The 21,992-nt window shown below is 36.6% G+C and overlaps 1 protein-coding gene across 1 annotated transcript in view; it reads left to right on the top strand.

Moving 5' to 3' along the window:
• Nucleotides 1-7,970: 7,970 nt before the first annotated feature.
• LOC132909741 (uncharacterized) overlaps nt 7,971-21,992 on the top strand; it is a 94,309-nt gene continuing 80,287 nt past the window's right edge. Inside the window, exon 1 of the mRNA XM_060964738.1 lies at nt 7,971-8,691. Within this exon, the coding sequence (XP_060820721.1) occupies nt 8,598-8,691 (94 nt within the window). The 5' untranslated portion in view covers nt 7,971-8,597. The remainder of the gene's footprint in view (nt 8,692-21,992) is intronic.

Raw genomic sequence — 21,992 nt, 5'->3', positions numbered from 1 at the left:
TTTGACGAGTCCTATTCGTGTATGTACGAATGGCCGACAACTCTAGCCCCTTACTCCTCCCCAACCCAAACTCGTCGGGTAAATCGCGGTGGGGGGTGTCAGTTTAGCGTGGACAATCAGAGGGATTAGACGTATATCCCCGTATCATTTCGCGACAGGTGGCTTTGGCAGTTTGGTAGACATTTTTCTACCGTTCAAACTCACGCTATTGTTACTTTCTGTACGTTTTTCTTCAATACTTCGTTGTAATCTATTATTTAATTACCTTTGTTTCTCTGACTGTCTTTTTGGTTGTCCCGTTTGCCGGTAGCTTGTACAATGAGTTTTCGAAACACAATTTGACCATGATCATTGTTTCATTTTCAAATAATTTATTCTTTTCATACATTTGTTTCAATATTTTGCTCTTTTCTTGTGCAGATTACTATTATTTGATTCCGAGGAAAACTTTCATGTATTAGAGAGATGCTGCGAAATTCGAAAGGACGGGATGAAAGTCAAAGGACGCCATGATGATTAACAATAAATTTGATAACTTTTCGTCAAAATATGGTAATATTTATTCATTATTAAATTAACTCCATTTCTTATAAATATTTTGTTATATTAATGTAATTAATATCTAACATAACAAATTCTAAATTCACGGTTTATTAAGAATACCAAGATGAAAAATGCAAGATTAAAGAAATTATTTTTTTCTTTCGAATATATTAAATTATGTTTCCGAAGAAATTGACTGTTTAACATAAATTTAACACAGATTCTCTCGTTTCTATTTCATTTGAGTAAAAAATTCAAATAACTTTTTCATTTTGTTTCATTATTCGTAAATTGTCTGTAATATAATATTGACTGTTAATTTCGTCTTTCTCAATAACTTTGATTACATTCGAGAAAGTACGTTATCGCAGACAAGTTTGAACAGGTTCTGCGCATCGCGTTTTTTTCGTGTGTGCAGCTTTGTTTAACGGTCAGAAAGAGTGCGCCATGTTGCATTAGAACGAAGTCACGTAATGCATAAAATATTTGAAGTTGTAATGGCGGACATTCAATTTGGCGGATAATTTTTACAAATCAATCGTATTATGAAATATTCATATATATGAATATTCATATATATGAATATTTCATAATACATATATATATTTAACAGTAATAAAAAATACTTTGAGAAATATTTAAAAATTTTTTAGATTTTTAGACAGGTAGAATTCATAAATAAATTTTTAGATTTTTAGATAGGTAGGGCCCACAAACAAAGTTTTAGATTTTTAGATAGGTAGGATCCATCAACAAACCTTTAGCTTGTGAGGCAGATAGAATCCATAAATAAATCTTCAAATTTGTATCTAGGTAGTATCCTATAAATAAACATTTAGATGTCTGATGTTCAGAATTCACAAAGAAATTGTTCAAGTTGGTTGTAGGTGAAAGTCTATGAAAAGAAATCTTTAGACTTCTAATAGGTAGAATTTGTACAGAAATCGTGTAATTTTTATGTAAGTAGAGACGACAAAAAATCTAAAGTTTTGATGAAACTAATTTCAATTTAAGTTTATTTTAGTAACCTCTACGAGACTAATGGAAAAAAGATACTCTCTCATAGTACAATCAATATATTCAACATATTCAACAAACGTATTCAGTTCTGAAATATATATTCATTCCGTACTTAGATACAATATTTCCTCTGCAATTTTATTTATTATATTGAGACGTTTATGTAGATAGGATTCATGAAAATCTTTGAATGTTTGAGAGACTGGTTAAATTAGATTTATAGTCAGGTAGGAAGTTGAAATTTAATTTTTACTGTTAGCTAAGGTATTTGTGAATTAATTTTATGAATGAGATCTGTGGTTAGCTTGGTCATTCTCAAATTAAAATTCCAACTCAGAATTAGGTGGATACTTAATAGAAAACCTAATACTGTTAGAAAGCACTGTGTGCCTGTATGTGTGTGATAGATAGGTAGTTTTGAAATTAAAAATGATAATAGAAGTGTCAAATTACTGATAAAAATAGGAAAAAGAGTCTCACATAGAATTATACGATTAGTTTATGATTTAATGTAATTTTTATTTTCATGATTATCTTAAGATCTAATTCAATTTTTAGTTTTAGGTGGGTCTCCATTCGCAGCAACCTCCACACGGTGAGATCCGGATAATCATATTAATATTTAATGTACAATTTCTAATTGCATCAATACGTAATTAGTAGCCATGATACAATTATGAATTGTGTAGTAAATGATAATATGAGTTGATTGGTTGCGATCGCGATTAGTTTTACATAATTATGTAGTCAAAATTTATTTATTATTAGCTTTTAAAGGATAGTTAGTAATTGCCACGATTTACATTCCAAATTTGTTCGTAAGTTAATTAACTTTCACTCTGCCCACTGTTCTCAATTACCACGCGTCTAACCGAATTCGTCTCACGAGTGTAGCGTTCAATCCATGGCTCGTTGCAAATTAAGCGAAAATACGACAAATCTAACGAGGTCTTTTAGCTAACTTAACATTAATTCAATCGACCAAACCGGTAGAATTTCAGGAAGAGATTAAGGCGATATAATAGGTCATTGATTACATGAGTTGTGTGACGAGCTCTTAAATATTTCTGCAAATTGACGATATCCAAATAGTACAGTTCTTCAAATTCATAATTTTGAAAATATAGTATGTAGATCATGAAATGATTACAATAAGAATGAGAATATACCTATTATCATTTTCACGTATTTGGATATTCAATATTGAACAGTATACAAAAAAATGCCCAAAATATTCAAAGTGAAGTATTCGTTAAAAAGATTGAGAGGCTGAAACAAATCTTTACTTAGATATAATTTTTTTAATTATATTCATAAAAATCTTCTACCTATCGGTCGGAATTTCCAATTACCATCAACTTTCCTAACTTTCGTTCGGTTTGTTAACAGAAAGCTAAGAATTCGCGAGATGTCAGATAGAATCTTCAGTCTACCGATTACATGGACGCTTTTAGAAATTCATTTGCGTTGCCATTAGTTACAAATGGAACTACAGTATCTGAGGCTTTTGGTATCGAAGTAAATGGGTGGAGTGCTTGTTAAATAACGTTTCACTGATGACCTATCGAAGCTCGAAATTCATAAATTATCCAGGTCTCCACGGTTCTATATTGAATCTTGATCCTTTATCGAACCATATTCGAAGCGACTTGAATTTCTAAAGTATCGTTGATCTCTCAATTGTTTCGAAATTATCATTCAGACGTTTGTTACTATCTACGATTCCATCGTAATCGCGTTTCGATTCCTATTCGGCAAGTAGTACTCGGATAGCATCGAATTTACCACATCGGTCATTTTTACGCTCGCTTGAGCTTTACGATCTCTCGACGTCCTTGCATTCTCAATTATACTCGACGCTAATCCTCCCGCTTGTTTGACGGACCGGTGCTGTCGAATTAGAAAGTTCGTTGTCTAGCTGTGACTTTTTGACTTTTGTATTCCTTCGTCCAGCTATGCGGAAAAATAACGAGGCGATGGAAAACGCGCACATAGGGCGTGAAATTCAAACTGTTGATGAGAGAAAAGATGCGTTTGTTTATGCAGATGTTGATGCGTATGCGGTTAAGATTTACTGAGAGTATTCGCGATGCAGTGGTTCGTTGATTGGGGTCAAATCTCATGAACGAATGGCTTTATTGAGTAGTAAAATTATGCCTCATAAATTATGCAATTTGTTCGAAATAATACAAATGAAATAGCTCTGATAAATTATGTATCGTTGGAAATTTAACAATGAAAATTTTCAGTTATTAACATATACACGTTATTACTAACACGTTGCTAATCTTGATTTATATGGTAATGTGTATTTTTAATTGGGTTACACAATCTATAGAATAAGACAAATATTTGGACCACGAATTAAGGAATTATTTAGTGAATCAATCAACGAATCATAGACAACATGCTTTAACAACGAAGGTAATTCAATAAATACATCCTCTGCATCATTATCAACCTCTTTCTAGTCACCGTAAGTGCGAATACGTGACTAGGCTACGAATTTGGTAGCTAGAATGCGGATGTTTATGGCAAATACGAGCACGAATGGAGGAAAACAAAGAATGTTAAAAGTAAATTATGTAACGTAAATAATAAATTATATAAGTAAATAAAATTATGTAAGCAAATAATAAAAGTTTGAAAATTTAGAAGATACCAGATATCCTGATTCAAGCTTTACTTCCACGTTATTCGTCGTTAAGGTGCTTATCAAAGATCCCACTTCATTTAATCCAGCGTGATAAAATACTGACTCCTAAATGTAGCTTAGAAAGTGAACGTGAAACGTCTGTTGTATATATGTAGCTATCACAATTGTCAGAACCTTCGTCGTCCGAGGATTAATCCTTTCACTATGGATTAAGATGACTATGCGCTGCAATAACTGTCTTGTACAACTTAAAAAAAATTATTTTATATGGATTTGATGTATACTCATTTCGCTATTAGTTAGAACAGGAAATAATAATCGCCCATGTGTCGCAACGATTCTAAGCCTTAACAGTTTATACGGTCGTGAAAAAAGTTTGAAAGCAGTTTAAACATCAGAGTATAATGTACAAGTAGAACGATAATTCGAACAAAACCATCGTTCATGATAAAAGCGCCCCGTCGATAAGGCGTTAATCGACTCTTGTAGATCTCTCTCGGGGCTCATTTTCTCCGCCATCGTCGTTCAATTTCGCGGTCTGTAAGCGTGACCGGCGGCTCCTCCGCAAGATGCAAAGAAAGAAGCAAATGGAAGAGGAGAGAAAAAAAAAGGAACGCGGAAAAGAGAAAGAGGCGAAGGAAGGGAGTAATTTCTCCAGTGGAATCTCGGCGACGGAATTCGAGAATCGGTCGGTAAGCGAGTCAACCGACATCGACACGAATATCTCGGCGGAGACGAGCCAGACAGCTGGAAGGAGAAGAAGACTTAGCTCGTGAATGTAGGTCCCCCGGGTCGCCACCTATAATACGAACCTCCCACCTCGAGGGAGTCGTGCCACTATCTTACAGCTTCCTTCAAGAAGCGTGCCCGTTTCACCGTCGAGTTCATTCAGTTCAGCCTGGTCAACAGGTGGACCACCTTATCGGGAGACTCGAAGCAAGGTTGACTTTAACAGGAGCGTTCCAAGAGATAGAATCTTGAACGCGTACAGGATGTTTCTAAAATCGCGTCGAGCGATTCATAGGAGACGGGATATTTCTCTGCTTCGTGGGCGGCAAGGTCGTAAGAAGTAGGAGCATCGAAACTTGGTTTTTTTTTATTGATTTCGACGTTTTTGTTCGGATTTTTATTAGCATTTTGTTGGTCCAGAAGAAAACTAAGGATTTTAGTCGGTCGCGTATTGGGATTTTGGTGATTCAGAAGGATATTTTGATATTTAAGAAGCGTAGAAGGTAAATTGAGTGATTCTGTTGAGGTGAAAAGGATGTTTCGATTTTCGGAAATCTAAACGCTTTAAACGAGCCACTTTTGAATCAGTAATTTGTATAATTGTAAAATGCTTGGTTAAAATAGTTCTTGTAAATACAAATTTCTTTTTTAAATGACACGACGTATTAGAAGATAGAAGATCTATGAATAAAGAAATTGTATTCAAAAGATTCGAACGACGAGTTAAATGGGATTCCTCGGTAAATATAGCCTTTTATAATCTGGCTTTTATTGTGGTTTATTGGTATTATCGAAGAATCTTTAGAAAGTGGATTAACTATTAATCAATTAGTGTATCATCTACTTTAATGTCCAAGCCAATAGCATTCCTTTTGTAATAAATAGCATTCCTAAGGTGACAAAAATGTTGCTATAATATATTAAATATCTTTTCCATTTCTTCGTTGAAATATCACAAATGCTTTCTTCGCTATCATTTCTTACTTCAAATTCAAATTCGCTTGTTCAATGAATCTTTATTCACTCGAGCACTTTATAGTGAAATCTTCGAGCGGAAATTTTACATGAAACTTCGACACTCGAAAGGGATACCTCACAGGTGGGTCTTCGTTTTTGCATAAATTACTTTTCTCTTGTAGAAGAAGTAAATCGAAGATCCGTTATTTTTGAAAGTAATTTTTGTCGAATCTTATATAGCTGTCTAAATAGTAAAGTATGTTAAGGACCATAATATTCTTTTATATCTATTTTGTAAAGAAATATTCATCTATCAAACACTCGTATTCTACAGTCACCAGACTTACGAGTATATATACATTTTAAAATTAAAAGATCAATAAGTTAGATATCGTATAAATCAAATAGATAAAATACTCAAATATAATCAACAACATGGTTCAATCTTCAAATTGGATCCCTGAGAGTATTATCGTCGAAGGAACCAAAACGACTATCATTCATGCTCGTTGCCTATCATCTTCTTAACAATTCAGCAGCAGTCAATGGATAGTTTGCGGTTTATCGTCATGGAAAATGATCAGGAATGGGTTTTTCAATTAGCAAAACAGAGGTTTGACAAGCAAATTAAAGCGAATGTAACAGCTGTACCGATGTATTGAGTCACACTAGTGCACCGGCTTGAATTACCACATAACGGGTGGTCCTGTAACACAGCTCGAAAGTGGCTGACTGGATGACGGAACGACTGACTGGAACGACGGGTGAGTCGCGAAAGAGACGAAAAAGAAGGAATCGCGCTGCACAAATTAATCGAGCAACTTTCTTCCGGAATATTTTCCATATTACTTCGCACACAGATCTTTTTTGGAATTCTTTTTGATTCTGGTCTTTCGTTAAGAAACTCGCAGCAAAATTTTGTGCGAGATATCTCTGGTTTCTGTGTACTTAAAATTGTTCACTTTTCAACGTTATACCATTTCCACGTTTTTATAGTTTCCAATTCCACGGCTATTAAGTTTCGATTCCAATATTTGTATATCCTTTTAATTACGCTGTCTCTGTGTTTTCCCAGTTCCCAATTTTTCCATTGATCTTATTCCTATTATTATTTCTTCAATTCACGAAGACATTAGGTTGCAATATGAATTCGTCTCGCCTTCTTCCTTTATATGGTGAATATAAAAATAGGACGAATGTATATCACAACATAATAATTTCCGCCATTTACACATTTTTCAACATTTCAATTTGTATACCGAACGCACATTTCTTCAATCATATATCTTCAATCCTACTATACTCATTTTCGTCGCTCAATAATTACACCCCCACACGATATGAATCCTCTTGATTCTCCCTCAAATCCCCATTCCCCCACTCTTTCTCCGTCCCCAAACTCCTACCTACTTCTACTGTCATCCTTCCAAGACGAGGATACTTCAAAGAGATAGTATGCAAGGCCGCGTCGTAGTCGGCTGTAAGTTGGCGTAAATATGCACGCGCAATTACAATGACAATAACAATCTAGCAAAGAGGAAAGAATAATGCGACAAACGGTTCTTCTCGCCACGAAGAAGCTGACGATAATGAGACTAAGAAAGAACTTGACCCACGGCACATCCGAGAGAATTTTAGTCTAAATAAAAGTAGCTAGGAAGTTCTTTCCAAAATAATTTATTGGTTTGGTTGACGACGCCTTCAAATTTCATTCCTGTAAACTCAATTCGAAGAAAAACCAAATTACGCGCCAATTGGGTAATATTATCCAAATAATTATTTTCTAAATATTTTATCTAAATGTTCCCTGTAAAATGCCTACCTAAAATCTTATTAGTGAAAGAAAGAAACGCACATAATCGTGTGTATAATCTACCCTTCTTTCATGGAGCTCTTATAGCGACAAATTTTATTCATTCTTACTCAATTCTCACTTATTCAATTCATTCAAAAATGTCACATTACTCAACAAAAGTTAATAACTTAGTAAGGTTTTTATTTAAAAGGATTTATCCATATATATATATAATCTTGACGATTCGGTGGTTGAAGAGAGAAACGTGTATAATCTGTGATTGAGAGAAGGGGAAGAGAAGCGATAGAAGAAGGGGCCTTACCGGCTCGCCTCTGGCCTCTCTCTCGATACACCTTTCTCCGGTTCCCAACAGCCGGCGGTGGGCCTTGCTTCCCCTTCAGTCCTCACCGGGACACAGACAAAGTTACGCACCCGGAGAAAGGTCAATCGGTCGGCTGCTCCGCTCGTCGAGTACCAGAGCTCTCGTTAACTGCTCTGTCTGGTGACCAGGTGGACAAATTTTTCCTCTTCGTATCTTCGTGGATAGACTGTGATTAAAGGAAAAAGAGACTCGTCGACGATTTTAAACAATATTTTTTCGTTGTTCAAATAACAGGAAAGAAATTTAGTTCATCGTCCAATCGGTTTGTCCTTCGTTTGTTTAACATTTTGTCTTTCCGTCCGTGTAGATTTTGGTTACATTTTTCGAAAGATCTTTTTTATTCGGTCACGTCGAAGGTGAGAATAATTCGAAGTGTGTAAGATAAGAACGTCGACGATTTTGGTGCTGATGTAACGGGCTAACGTTGTTCGTTCGTATCGGACCGATTTACATGAGAGTGTACGTCTTCTGTTGGTAATTTCGTGCAGCGCAGCTCCCTGCCAGCGGGGAAACAGATGGGCAAAGACATGTGGAGGCTCTGGTTCACGAAACTGCTGCTGCTGCTGGCGGCTGTGTTACTCTTCGCCGCCGTGGAAACGCGATCTGAGGGTGAGTTTTCTTGTTTTGCTGTCGTATTCGCTGTTCTATACTTTGAGAATCTTCTATGCGTTGTCGTGCATCTTCAAAAATGAGGGATTCAAACGATAAAGTGATACATTGTGGTCCCAGTGACAGAATCTTCAATTCGAAGAAACTATGGGTAGAGTCTTTGAATCTACGAATCTATTTCTCCAAACAGAATATTTTAGTACGCGTAGCCACGAAGCCTTGGAAATTCGCAATAGGATTCTTTCAGATTCATGAAACTTTTAATTTAAATTTCTATTTTTTATATTACTAATTTTAAATACCAATGTCGCACGTCGTTTTCAGTTCAAGATTGCTATTCCATTTGAACAGTAAAGATATGTTCAGTATTTTACGAAATTTACCACTTCTGTAATATTTGAACAGTCATATTTAAATAATCTTACAAAATTTCCATACCACTGAAAACAGAGAGAATACAGGAAGTTGCGTGACTATCGAATTGTCGAATCGAAGTTTCATGAAACGAAAAACGTTTGGTAGCGCAAGCTCGTTTGGCAGAGTTTCCCGAGTCTCGTTGCGCTTGTGCAAACGACGACATTTGCATCGTGCAAGCCAGTCGTGGTTGGAAACGCGTTAAACACTTTCTAATTCGTCGCCTCGAGAAGGGAGAAAATACTTGTCGCGGAACGCGTTGTGCAATTCCGCGATGTAGGAAGAATTTCGTCGCACGGGTACCACGATTTTGGTCGTGTTGGACGTTGAAGAAACATGACGGATAGGAAGCTAGCTGGTCGACCAACAATTCCCTCGTTGTGACAGTTGTTCTTCCGCATGCAAGTCGATATAACGCGGTTGTCTTCCCATTAATAGGACATCCACTTTTACACGACCCTATCGTAGCTGTAGCTCTCACCAGCGAGGAATTGTTCGCGTACCATGTGTACGTGCAACTGTTTTTCCTATGTTTAAGACGAGGCCAAGAATTATCAGCCGCCTTGACGTGTGTTTATTGTTAAGATATTCGCTGTTGAGAAAAATAGAGCAAAAAGTGGAGGGAAATAATTTAACACGTTCTTTAGTATTGACCCATAGGTTGCATCGGTTCAATTATTAAGTTGTCGTATGACATATTAGCTAGAACACTACAGATTTTGTGTATAGATACTAGGAAGTGCGTCGTGTATTCACAGTGAGGTTTATGGAAAATTGGACGTCGATTTGTGCTTCTTTGGTTCTATATCTTCTCTGTGATATTCACAACGATATAACGAATGTATACGAAATCCACATTGTTTTCCTTGATGAATTTACAGTTAGCCATTTTGCTAACTGTACTGTATTTGTTATCAGTGTTATATAATTGCGTTATATTTTATTCCATTATGTTTATTATGTTATGTTTACATTATGTTTATTACAACGTTGATCAACTGCTTATACGAAGGAAGAAGCGAACAGAGTTAGAGTAAGATAACGTAGCGAGAAGATAGAATAAGATATTCAAAAATATTAAAAATTCTGTGCAAGAATCGAGGAATAATTGAATATATTCGTGGGAAAGAAGACAAGAACAAGTGTTAGATCGAGATTGATAAGGGGACAGCGGGCGGTCTCACCTGTAGGAATTAGCGAATGAAGGTAATTTTAAGGAACACATTGCATAAGTTCAATGGAATTAACGTTAAGAGCTAAGGAATACATTAAAGAGATAATACTGTGGTCGGAGGTGTTGCAAACCGCGTAACGGTGTGCGCGACGTAACAATACGTCGCGTAAATTCTTGTGACCCAAATGATCCAGAAAACAAGTGGAAAGACGATGAAGCAATACCTCGTCGAAGACGTTCCGTACAGACAAACGTTTCTTCGTTTCAACGAGAAATAAAACGTAAGAAACGCGTCAAAATAAGTTAAAAGATTACTTCAGCAATGAATTAAATGAGAATGAATAAAGTATTTTTTAAACGACCTAGAAATCCTCTCATTAAGTATCAAATTTATACTAGAATATTTGTAGACTACGGCGTGCAAGAATTTCTTAAAATATTCATTTGGAAGACTATAAATTGCTACTTGTAAAACATCTTGTTACTTATTGTTACGTATAAAAAACACTATATCAATTTCCCATGGCCGCCACACGCGTCAACAACAAAACAGTCTCAACGCAAGAACCTTCCAAAATATTCCCACTTGATTAAAGACAGACAAGCGTCCCAGTTACATCAATTAACCCGTATCAAAGACGAACAATCTCTATCGACGTAGCCGATGAATGATCGTTCCACATGAAAACAGAACGGAAACGGCGGCGAACGAAACCGATCTTCGCGAGGCCGATGCATTAAAACTCGAGAGAAATTAGGACCTGCGAACTACTACATTAGAAAATAATGCCGATACTTTGTGTGTTACGAACGGTATAACGGTTCAAGCGGCTTATGGCGCTCAGTCGCGCGCGTTCTACTCTGGTATCCGCTTGTTCGATTCCTCGATCGAATGCAAGATCGACGATGCCATGCGCGCATGCTACCGTCCATCATCGATCAGACGTCTAGAGTCGGTGTAGATCGTTAGATAACGTCTTTAAGATTCTTATCGTTAATGGAAACGAACCTGCAGAAATGCGCCGGATGTTTAATGTTATGACGCACTCTTCGTTTACGGTCGTGAGTTTAGTACGGAATATTCGCGCTAGAAGGAAGCCTTTTCGTTTCTTTTGGAAGTTAAACGAGGGTGTTACAAATGGTTAGAGTAGTGCTTTAGTTGAAGATTTTAACAGATTTCCGAAGAGAAAGAGAATAAGAAGAGAGAATATAATATATAGCGAGTGATCGAATTCTATGGAATTTTCTTAACAGGGGAGGGATAGTGATCAGAGACTCTAAATTTATTATTTTATATTGTTTTGTAGTATTGTTATGAATCGTATCTTCTGCTAAGTTATTAAACCGAATCGAATTTTTAGATAGAGCGGTGATTAGAAATTCCAAATTCCTCACTTACCAGTCATATGTCCTTGACTTGTCAGAGGTAACATTATTAACTACCTATCGACCATATGTTACTGACATATTCTCTTGCGAAAACTATCCGCTATAAAAATATCAACAACTTAATGAAGTGTCATAAACAGTTTGAATGAAACAGGTTTCCAAAAATTCAACTGGTTAAGTTAACGGGACATTGACAAATTTTATGAACGTTACTACAGCTCTAGTAAAAAATTTCCTTTCTTGAAAATGCTTTCTTTGAAAGACTCGCGAGTGATTTCGCGGTTGCTGCTCACTGATGAGAACAGACTACTTCGCTCGGATCTTTATTAAATATGCATGTAATCATTTGCCAGCACGAGTCAGCTCACGTAATTCCTTAATTAATTCAAGAGCGGAATAACGAACGATGACTCGACGTTCACCGGTGAAACGAACTACCTGCAGAATCAGAAAAACAAACTACGAGATACGTTGCTCACCGCCATCTCTAATTGAACGTCTCGGAAGCGACGTGGTGCGAATTAGTCCTTCCGTCGTGGCTCTATCTTCCGTTGTATCTTGTTGGCGGTGAAACCAGGCAACTAAAGAATGAAACGATTCAGGAAATTCTGTGTTTGTGTGCAACGAGTTTCAATCGAGAGTAATGCTTTTTCCTTTCACGGATTTTACGTGTACGATGATTTGAAGAGATGTTTGATAGGGTGGTTACAGTTGGAAATTGCGGTTGGTTAATGGTTGATGTATGCTAATCGCCTAGAAAACTAGATACAATCGTATGATTAATATGAATATTATTTTTCGAAAGGCCTTTTTGAAAGTAGGAATTTTATGAAGTACAAAGTTCGTGGTTTCCAGATCCGACTATGAAATTTATTTGAAAACTGTGGAAAATTCGCGTTGCTCAGGTTCCAAACATCAAGATACATCGATTGCGAAGTCAGTACAAGTGCAAACTCAAACATTGCGAGATCGTTCACTCTCATCGGCGGATCAACTTAACTTCTTCGATTCTTCAACTAAAAATCTTTCGTTAGTTCAACGATTTCTAACACTTCAGCCATATTATTATCCATTAAACATTGTATTAAATTCAACTTTTCGTTTCTGTAATTGGAGAATTTTTCTCAACGACAGAAAGGGATATTAATAGCCAAGTTGTTGCTTTACAATGATCAACCTACTTCAGTCTTCAAGTTCAAAGGTTTAACGCCATCCATAAGTTTCCCAGAATATAATCGACTGAGAAAGATCTAATGCGTGGTGGAAAACAAACTGTGTTGGCGATAAGATCGCCGTTAGCACGGGCTTTAGCAGACTTGACGAGGAATCCTTTTACACACGCAAACCTAGACAGCAGGATCATCGTATATCAGAGAATCGCGAGCCGCGGACGACTCTTTCACCGCGAAGACGAACGAGCCAGCAGGAATCGTGGCTCGTTAGCAGAGATCTTCGACTCGAGCGACGATCTCTCCTGTTTTGCAGTAGTGAATGGAACACGGAGGTAATGTCCGCAAGGCCAACCGGCGTCGATAAAAATGCCACGAATAATGCAACCAGCCGCCTCTGTTCCGCGCGCGAACCTCGTTTTCCATCCTGATTTTGTTGCTTATGCTGCAACCGTTCCTAAGAGTTGGATTTTATGAAGTAACTGATTCTTGGATTTTGGTTCGCGTCGGCAAGTCGAGGACGTTTCCTGTTTCGCTTCTACTCTCTGTGATAACGTAGTAAATGATGGTGAATGACAAGTTGCACACTTCTAATCCTCTGTAAGGGAATTAGCGTAATTTCAGCTACGAATTTCATCCCACTGGATTTTCATTTTTATTGAAGAAAGGGTAAAAACATTTGACTTGACGGAAGGTTATATGAGACAGACATTGTAGAACTTTCTCAGGTTTTGTGAAAACGTAGGGGAATCGAGAAAGCAGACTTGGGTATAAACGATCAAGTTTGCCTACGAAGAGTTAAAAATTGTTAAATTACTCTGGCGCGAAATTCAAATGGGGATTAGAATGTAAAATTTCTATAAGGGGTTTTAAAGAAATGTACAAATCTGCGAAGGATTAGATTTCTGGAACGCGAACGTTTTAGACGATACTTTTTGGGCGTTTACTTCTATAGTAATTTCGTAATGATAGAAATGATGAACAATCGAAAATGTTGCTAATAAAAGCAAGTTTTGCTGGAAGAGATCTATCATGATGTTAGTTATATACAAAAAATCGTACTTATATCGTGCATACGATTTTTATTTTAAAAAAATGATTGAATCGATTTGAGAAACTGTGAGAAGCTCGATTCTCGTCGCAAACGAATATTATTCAGGGTTAATGAAAATCGCTGGACGCCTCCTTTTTGCCAATCATGGGAAAGCCTAGTGTTCTTCTATTGGAATAAACCACGGGGAAAGCTCCGATTGCACATTAATGTAAGTGGAAATCTCGGTCGCAGACTGCAAGAAAAGTGAGTTTTAGTCTACCTTTCCCGATCGTTCGATCAGTTTCGATCAATGGGAAATTCTCTGGAAAGTAAAGCAATTGAAGAATATTCTATTGGCGATGAACACAGAAAATGATAAATATGCTCGTTTGAAAGTTACAGTTAACTAGAAAATGTCTCAGATATCTCTTGGAGAGACCCAGAAAGCATATTTATTAATAAATTTAATCCGTTGATTGGTTTACGAATTCCGTTTATTGAAGCTAATTAAGGCAACATGATATCAGAATTAACGCAGATAATTACAATTTAAGATGCAATAAATACGATCTTTTTTCTAAGTGTAGAGACATTGAGCTTTGACTGGTTTCAATTCTACGCAACACAGTTCTATTAGTAAGTTGGAGCAGCATAAAAGAAAAGTTCGTATTTGTATTAGATCAACATCAACTATATATTTCCTCTAGAAGAAACTATTAAGTCAGTCATATCTCGTCTAGATTACAAATTAAAGATTAGGTTTCGTTAAAAATTCATTTCGCAACTTGAGACATTATCAATTCCTTTCACCTCGTCCAATGATATACATAGATATTTTTTAAAACATTGAAAAACTGGTAAAATTATTCAACAATCCACTTAAATCTTCTTCGATACTAAAGAAATAGAAAACAGATCTTCAAATACACAGAACGTGTCATTAATTTCACCGAATCGAGTATTCTCTGGTAAAAAGAAGGAGACGACGAGAAGAAAGACGAACAAATCTGAAAGAAAAGACTCCTTTGTTTCGAGAGAAGATTGGAAATGGTAAGCTCACCGTTGCAACAGTATTTAAACGCTTTTCTCTCCCCTTTGTATGCTCGGTTTGGCGCGCGAACTTTCTCCACCCGAAGGGGAAAAAACCGAACGATGGCTCGGTACTCGCGAGAAATGCCGCTTCTGTCCGTTTTGCGCAATTGTCCGGCCAGCCATCTAAGGGAGACACTCCTTTTTTCAGTGCCGTTTAATTTGCCGAGCTGTCGTGCCGCGAAACGGAGCGGAGACGCGTTTAAGTCTCTGCAAGAATGCGCCGCTTACGCACACCGTCAGGAACTCGAACGTTACGCTACGACTAGATTTTTGTCCCTTTCAGTAATCCGGCAAACACGATCCTCTTTGGAAACTAGCTCGGCTTTCTTTTTTAGGCAATGTAGAAAAATTCTCCTTTAATATGATGGAAATTTGGTGCTGGAGCTTTCTTCAGAATATTCGTGGTAACTCTCGAAGCTTTTGGAAAGTAGTTGCTTTAAAGCAATTTATAATTCTATAGACTTAGTTCAACTAGTCTTTCTTCAACTTCTTAAGCTTCTAGAAGATTTTAAATAGTATGGTGCCTTTGTTCTTTGGACAATTCATAACATCTTTTTAGGTTTTCTGTACAGTGGATGAATTCTCTTTCTTCAGAATATTCGTAATGTTTGTCGAGGTTGTTGGAAATTACTTGGACTTATTTCTTTGAAAAATTCTTCTATTTAGCTTTCTTCTTGCAGGATTTCGTGACGTATTCCAGCGTTTTTGTGGCTATGAAACGGAATACGTTTATTCTAGAGGTTGGCCAGTTTTAACCTGTAAACGTAAATTACTTCTAAACTACGTGTCGCATAAAAAAATAGTTCAGATAAGGCGAGAAGTAGCTTTTTATAGACAAACGCGTCTACAAAACGCGTCCACTTCTTACCTAACACTATTTTATTAGACAACGCATAATGTACGAGTGATTTGCATTTATAGATTAAAACCGGTCATCCTGTATAAATTTTAGAGAGCTAGATATAAATTTAGAGCAAAAAAAATCATAAAATTTTAGGTTTTTTGACAAATTCATATTTATTAGCACGCACGTTTTTCTTGCGTCTTACTATTTTTGCTTTACTTCGTGGGAATTAAATGTCAAATTCTTTGTCTTTCTAACTATCTAAGTGTCACTCTGGTAACCCACCCAGCTCGTTTAACAGCGTTGCACGCAAAGTTCGATTGGCCAAGAGACAGTGGAGCGACATTTTCGTGGCATTTGCGTTACAGCTTTGAATTGCCTATGTAAGAGGATACGATCTACAGAAATACACATATTATGAAGCAGCGAGGTACAATTATGACAGTGCACAATAACAATATATTACGGTAATGGTGATACAATTAAACGTTTGTCTTACTTAGCTGCTCAGTGTATTACTCAAGTTCGTTATTAACAGAGCAGAATATTTTATTCTCGATGTTATTCGATATAAAAATTGGATGTCTGGAAATTCTGACACGCAAAGGATGAGATATTTCGATTAATTGAAAGTTAAGAACCACGTTGTAAATACTCCGGAACCGATCGAAGTGAAACAACGACGAAATATCACGTAGCCCCGTTTTCTCCAAAGGATCACGACGACGCGCTGCATGAGCTCTCGACACGAAGCCAATTAGAAGCGTTAAGGCAGTTTCTGCCATTTGTACCAATCGCATTCTTCTTGGCGAAATGTTGGCCGTGAAAACGTCAGCTGTACTTCATCTTGTTGCATTGTCAATGTTACGAGAACACGTTACCTATAAGTCAGCAATCTCATACATCTCAGAGAAATTTTCGAAGAATGATTTGAACTTGATTTTCCAATACTTCGGTGAGCGATGAGAATTTTGTTTAAATTAAAATTAAATTTTGTCAATTTTCGTGTAAAAATTTCGACACCTAGAATTCTACAAAATCCTTCTCTCGAAGAAATTGAATTTTCCTTAAATAAGAATTTAAATACAACTGATTTGTGATTTAAAATGTCAAAGATTAACATTCTCCAGAAATTCCATTCTTTGTGAGTACTTTAATTTTAAAGGAGTTAAATATCTTGGCCATAAAAAAAAAAGAAAGATCAGGATCGGTAGGTTCGAGCAACAACCTCCTATTAGAAATGAGGAATGAAAGGACAGCGAGTGCACTGGAAGGCCATCGAACAGAACACGGCGAGAATTGTATTTAAAATGCGAGCAAGTTGAATATAACTAGTGGAGTAACAGTAAGACAGATTTCAGACTTGACCAAGGACGAGAATTCGAAAGGGACGCTTCATGTCACGGTCATCGTGAATTGGCGTCCTTACCTCGATGACGTTAATCGACATTTCCCGCTGGTTTCCCAGCCACGATAACCTCGATGATGCTTTTTGCTCTCGTTACGGGTCGATTACATTGAGAGTGTCGCAGGGAAAGTGGAAGTACATCCAAATCTTTTTTTTTCGTTCTTTTTTTGTGGAATATTTTATGCCGATTTAGATACTGAGAAGTTCATCCATGTTGTAAGAAACTTAGATATATTTATTTATAATTTAACGATGTTCCCCTCCTTAAAATCGATACTTTCCCCTTTTTATTCTAAGATTGTTATAACGTATAATGTTATTTTATTAACGGAGAAAGAATACGTCTTTCATCCTGTATTACTTAGAAATTATAATTATTAATTACCATTATTATTCTTTTTATTAAACTTTAAGTTCGTTTATATTTACACGGTTTTGTTAACTCGGAGAATCTTAGATTTATCTCGTCGATTTAGAATAGACTGATTTTCGAATGAACTCGGAATATGTATCTTTATATCTTCAGTGAGGAGAAATTTGCAACACGGATGATTCTTGTGATATTCGTACTTGGTTGAATGTAGATTTTACTACGCGCAGTGAAAATTAATGTATCATGAAGTACGTTATGCTTCATAAAGGATAAGATTCTCTTAGTCAAAGAACGTATTTTATTTGGAAGAAAGATAGTCTCGCGTGCATGAAAAAATGTGCCACGCGAGGACTCGATTCATGAAAGTGGACACGTGAATATCACTCTCCCATCGTCCGAATGCTGCGGGCGATGAAAGTTTGCATTCCCTGGTATCGAGTGCTCGGACCAGGTCCTAATTTCACGAACGTGAACTCATCCGTGGGCTCGGCCAAGAAAAACACGTTTCTGGATGCTTCCTCTTTCTCCTTTTCTCTATTACTCGTCCCTGTATGATTCGGTTTGACGAGCTACAAACTTTCAAGAAACTCTTTTGCCAACTCAATCGAGATTTTACTTGTTTCTTGTGAATTTAACAAGCTTTCTTTAGTTATAAAAGTAAGCTGCCGTTGCAGTACTACCAACGTTAAAACTGGGGAAAGAAAGGACACATAATTTTTGATTTCATATAGTTTTATTGCAAAAGAACGCTAAAATTGTTATACGAATAAATTCTCATTAAAAGAGTCGATATTTCAACGAAGAACTCCCAATCTTTGGAAATTTTTTAAAAAGTCTTCCGAAATCAAAATTACACAGTATCTCCATTTTCTCCATTTAAATCCATTGCTTTCCTCCCAAAAAAGTCACGGACATTTCAATCAGCTGCTCACAATGTTACCAGATCCAAACGATCCAGATATCTTCGATCGAAGCTAATTTTCCACGCGGTCATTCGCATCGTTCCACTTCCGCGTTCACCGTTTCGCGTGCGAATTTTTCGTACTTTCATCGATCCATTGTTCTTTTTTCTATTAGCGATCAAAGCAGTAGTACGACAGGCGGAAACAAATTTACGATGAAATTTACTGGAGAAGGGATCGAGAGGCGATCGACGTTAACGGACTATCGATACGTGTCGTGCATATTTGCAGGCTAAACAAAGGCATCGCCATGATGACGGATGCGTCGTAATAACAGGGCTGCGAGCCGCATGCTCGATCCAGATTGGTTTCGCTCGATCAGTGACCCAGATTTTTGCATAATCTTATGCAACCGTGTTAAACAAAAGGCCCTCCTCCTAACGGGTCGTTACGTGACATCACTGGCAAAGCTCTGCTTCCTCGTCTCTGAATGGCGACACGAGAGTGGAACGTTTCTTGTCTGGGACAGGAATTCAAGTTCACAGTGTCCGATGGAAATTAAGGACAGGGGACTGGAAAAATGTATCTTTTTCCGATGATTAGATCCGTGTTCCTTTTTTTACTTCTTTTATATGCGTGTATTTTATATTAGGTGTGTAAACGAAGTCAGTGTCTTTTTTAAGCAAAATTTCATTCTATTTCGTTTTTGTCCCCTTTTTGTTATTTATCTGATTTCAATTTAATCTTACTTATGGGTAACGAATATAAACTGAACGATATTCTTTTGTTTAGACAGTTGGAACAATAAATTAATGATAAATAGTAATGTTTAAGTTGAATTTAGAATGGAAGAGAAATGACATTGTGTCTTGAGAATGATTATATAAAAATATTTTTCCATTTCAGAAGCGGTGATTTTTTTTAAATATTCTTTTTGGTAGAAAACTTTCCTTCCGAGAATAATGTTTCATATCTTAGTTTGATAAAAATTCATTGATACCATTTTCTTTCTTTCGCATTGCTATAAAGAGCTGTAACAGTGTTTGGTTTTTACTCTAGAGCAAAAGACTTTGCTGTGATAAAATTTAATTGCTTTTTTTCCAATTTAAATTTATGTCCAATTTAAAGTATATTTCACTCGTTCGATAAACTTTCTTTTCGAACACTCATTCGAACAATCGAATTACTATCTCCTAGAGAGGAGAGGAGAGGAGAGTCAAGTAGAGACTTGACAAGAGATGTAGATCGATCTGTCGATCCTCGTTCAATCAGATAAAGGTTTCTGTTTAATGTTGAACGTCTGTTTGTTCTCAGATGATTAATTTACGACGACAGACAGTGTTATGACACAGAGCATGACTATCACAGTACGAATTTCGTAATTTACCTTAACAATGTGTCGCAACGTCGATGATCGATCTGATCCAGCCTTACGAACCCCTGTCACTAAACCAGTTTGCGTAAAAAATCTCCCGTAAGCTAGAAACCCATTTACGTGTTTCGCGTGTGCCGCACGGCCTCGAAGATCGACGACTCGAAGTGAATTTTGATTTTACAGCTCCTCAACGGCCACGACCTCGAAAAGCCTATTCTATTTGCATAGAATTCGAAACTTAGGTATGTTACGTTGATTTTTAATGAAGATTTTCAGACTATTAGGTCATTTCAGAAATCAACCTTTGGACGAACTTCACCGTTAGAAAGAAATATGTATTGTATGGAAGCGAAACGAACTTATGAGTAATTGAATATAATCGTTATAATTTTTTCAATAATTTTTTGCAATATTTTTATCGATAGGATCCATTGAAAAATTGGATGGATTTTTAAGTTTAAGCAATTTTCATCGTCTGTATATTTTCGAATATTGTTCCACATAAAAAATTATTTAAATTTCTAACAATCGTTCTCCATGAACCTGTTTAGTCAAGAACTTTGGTTCCAATGGTTTTGTAATCCGATTTGTTGGGAAGTGAAGCTTCAAAAATACCTTATTGCAAATTTTCGATACATATTTGTATCTAGAAAATCTCTTTTTCCATTGTACCATACTCTGTGTAATAATATCCATACGAAACACTGCAGAAAGTAACGAAACAACATCAGGTTTCGAGTCAGTCGAGTTCTTTCTTATACGGAAGCCGATCGAACAACGTTTAACAACCGAACGCGATACGTTTGCACAATACGGTCGAAGAAAGTTACGAATGAAACAACGAACGAAAAAATAGGAAACTACTGGACACGAGCTCGTTACTTCTCGAACGATGGCCCGATCGCTTCGAATCTTTTACTGTTTGGCAAAAAACGATGGCCGATCGGTTGTTGAACACTCTCTCCTTTGAAGATGTCAGAATATTAACAAGTATTGAAATTGAGAGAGAGAGAGAGAGAGAGAGAGAGAGAGAGAGAGACGTGGACGGAGAGCGCAAGATTCTTTTCTCGTCGACGGAGAAAGTACGCGTAAGAAAAGAAATCCAAGCGGTTCGCAAGAATCTCGTGACGCAGGAATTCTCTATAATTCAATTTCACAACCATTGGTTAGATAATAGCGAACGAACTCGGATATAATCGTGCGTGAACGCAGAATCAGGAAAAATCCGGTCACAGTTGGCCAGTCTTATGTTTCAGCTTCTCGGAAACCATATTGATCAACTTTCTATAAATTTCTCATTTCATATTAGTGTTTTTATGTGCAAAAATATATTTCTAAACTTTTTATGAAAAGAAGTTTGACTGATATTCAACGATGCATGTCGTCATCAGTCATTGTTAGATAATGAAAAATCTACGTTCTATTTTCTATAAATTTTCTCATTTTTATTGGAGTTGGAACGAAGAGAAAATTTCTAAATGTTGTTTTTTATTTTTTATAGAATTACAATAAATATTGTAATTGGATGTAACGAATCGCCTTTCTACCAGACTTGATATGGATGGTTAAAACTTCCCACGACGTCCACAAATCGTATTCGTCATTTGTTTCGTCGAATCTTTCCTGTCGTGTATAACCTGAAAATAAAAAGTATTCGATGTTGCCACGGTGTTCTAAATTTATCCGTGATCGAGTCGTGTTCTGCGTATGGCGATGAAGGAAAAGGAGCTCCATGCGAATGTAGCTTAATGGCCACGCGGAACCCGATAAAGAACGCTATTGCAAATAAATTAAAAAAAATGTTAATCTTAAAAGGAAAATATAATCGACGATAACATATGATTTATCCGAATGCTTGAATCACATAAAATTCTAACAGGTATCGAAATTCTTCCAATTCTAAAAAGGAGTATAATGATACTTGGTCATTCTGTTATTGGCGAAGTCTTCCAAAAGTAGCCAGTAATCCGAAGACCAGCTTTCTGGAATTCTTGAGGTACTTCTTTATAATGTCTTGGCTGATTTCACTATACTTTTCCTGGACAATATCGTGTTGAATGGGGGAACTGAATGGGACAAAATCGTCGTAAAATGGACCCTGAACGAGACTGTGTCACGAATTTTTTGG

Source organism: Bombus pascuorum, chromosome 8 (assembly GCF_905332965.1).
Source record: "Bombus pascuorum chromosome 8, iyBomPasc1.1, whole genome shotgun sequence".
In the NCBI taxonomy this organism is placed as follows: domain Eukaryota; kingdom Metazoa; phylum Arthropoda; class Insecta; order Hymenoptera; family Apidae; genus Bombus; species Bombus pascuorum.
This window is presented reverse-complemented; position numbering and strand designations above follow the sequence as displayed.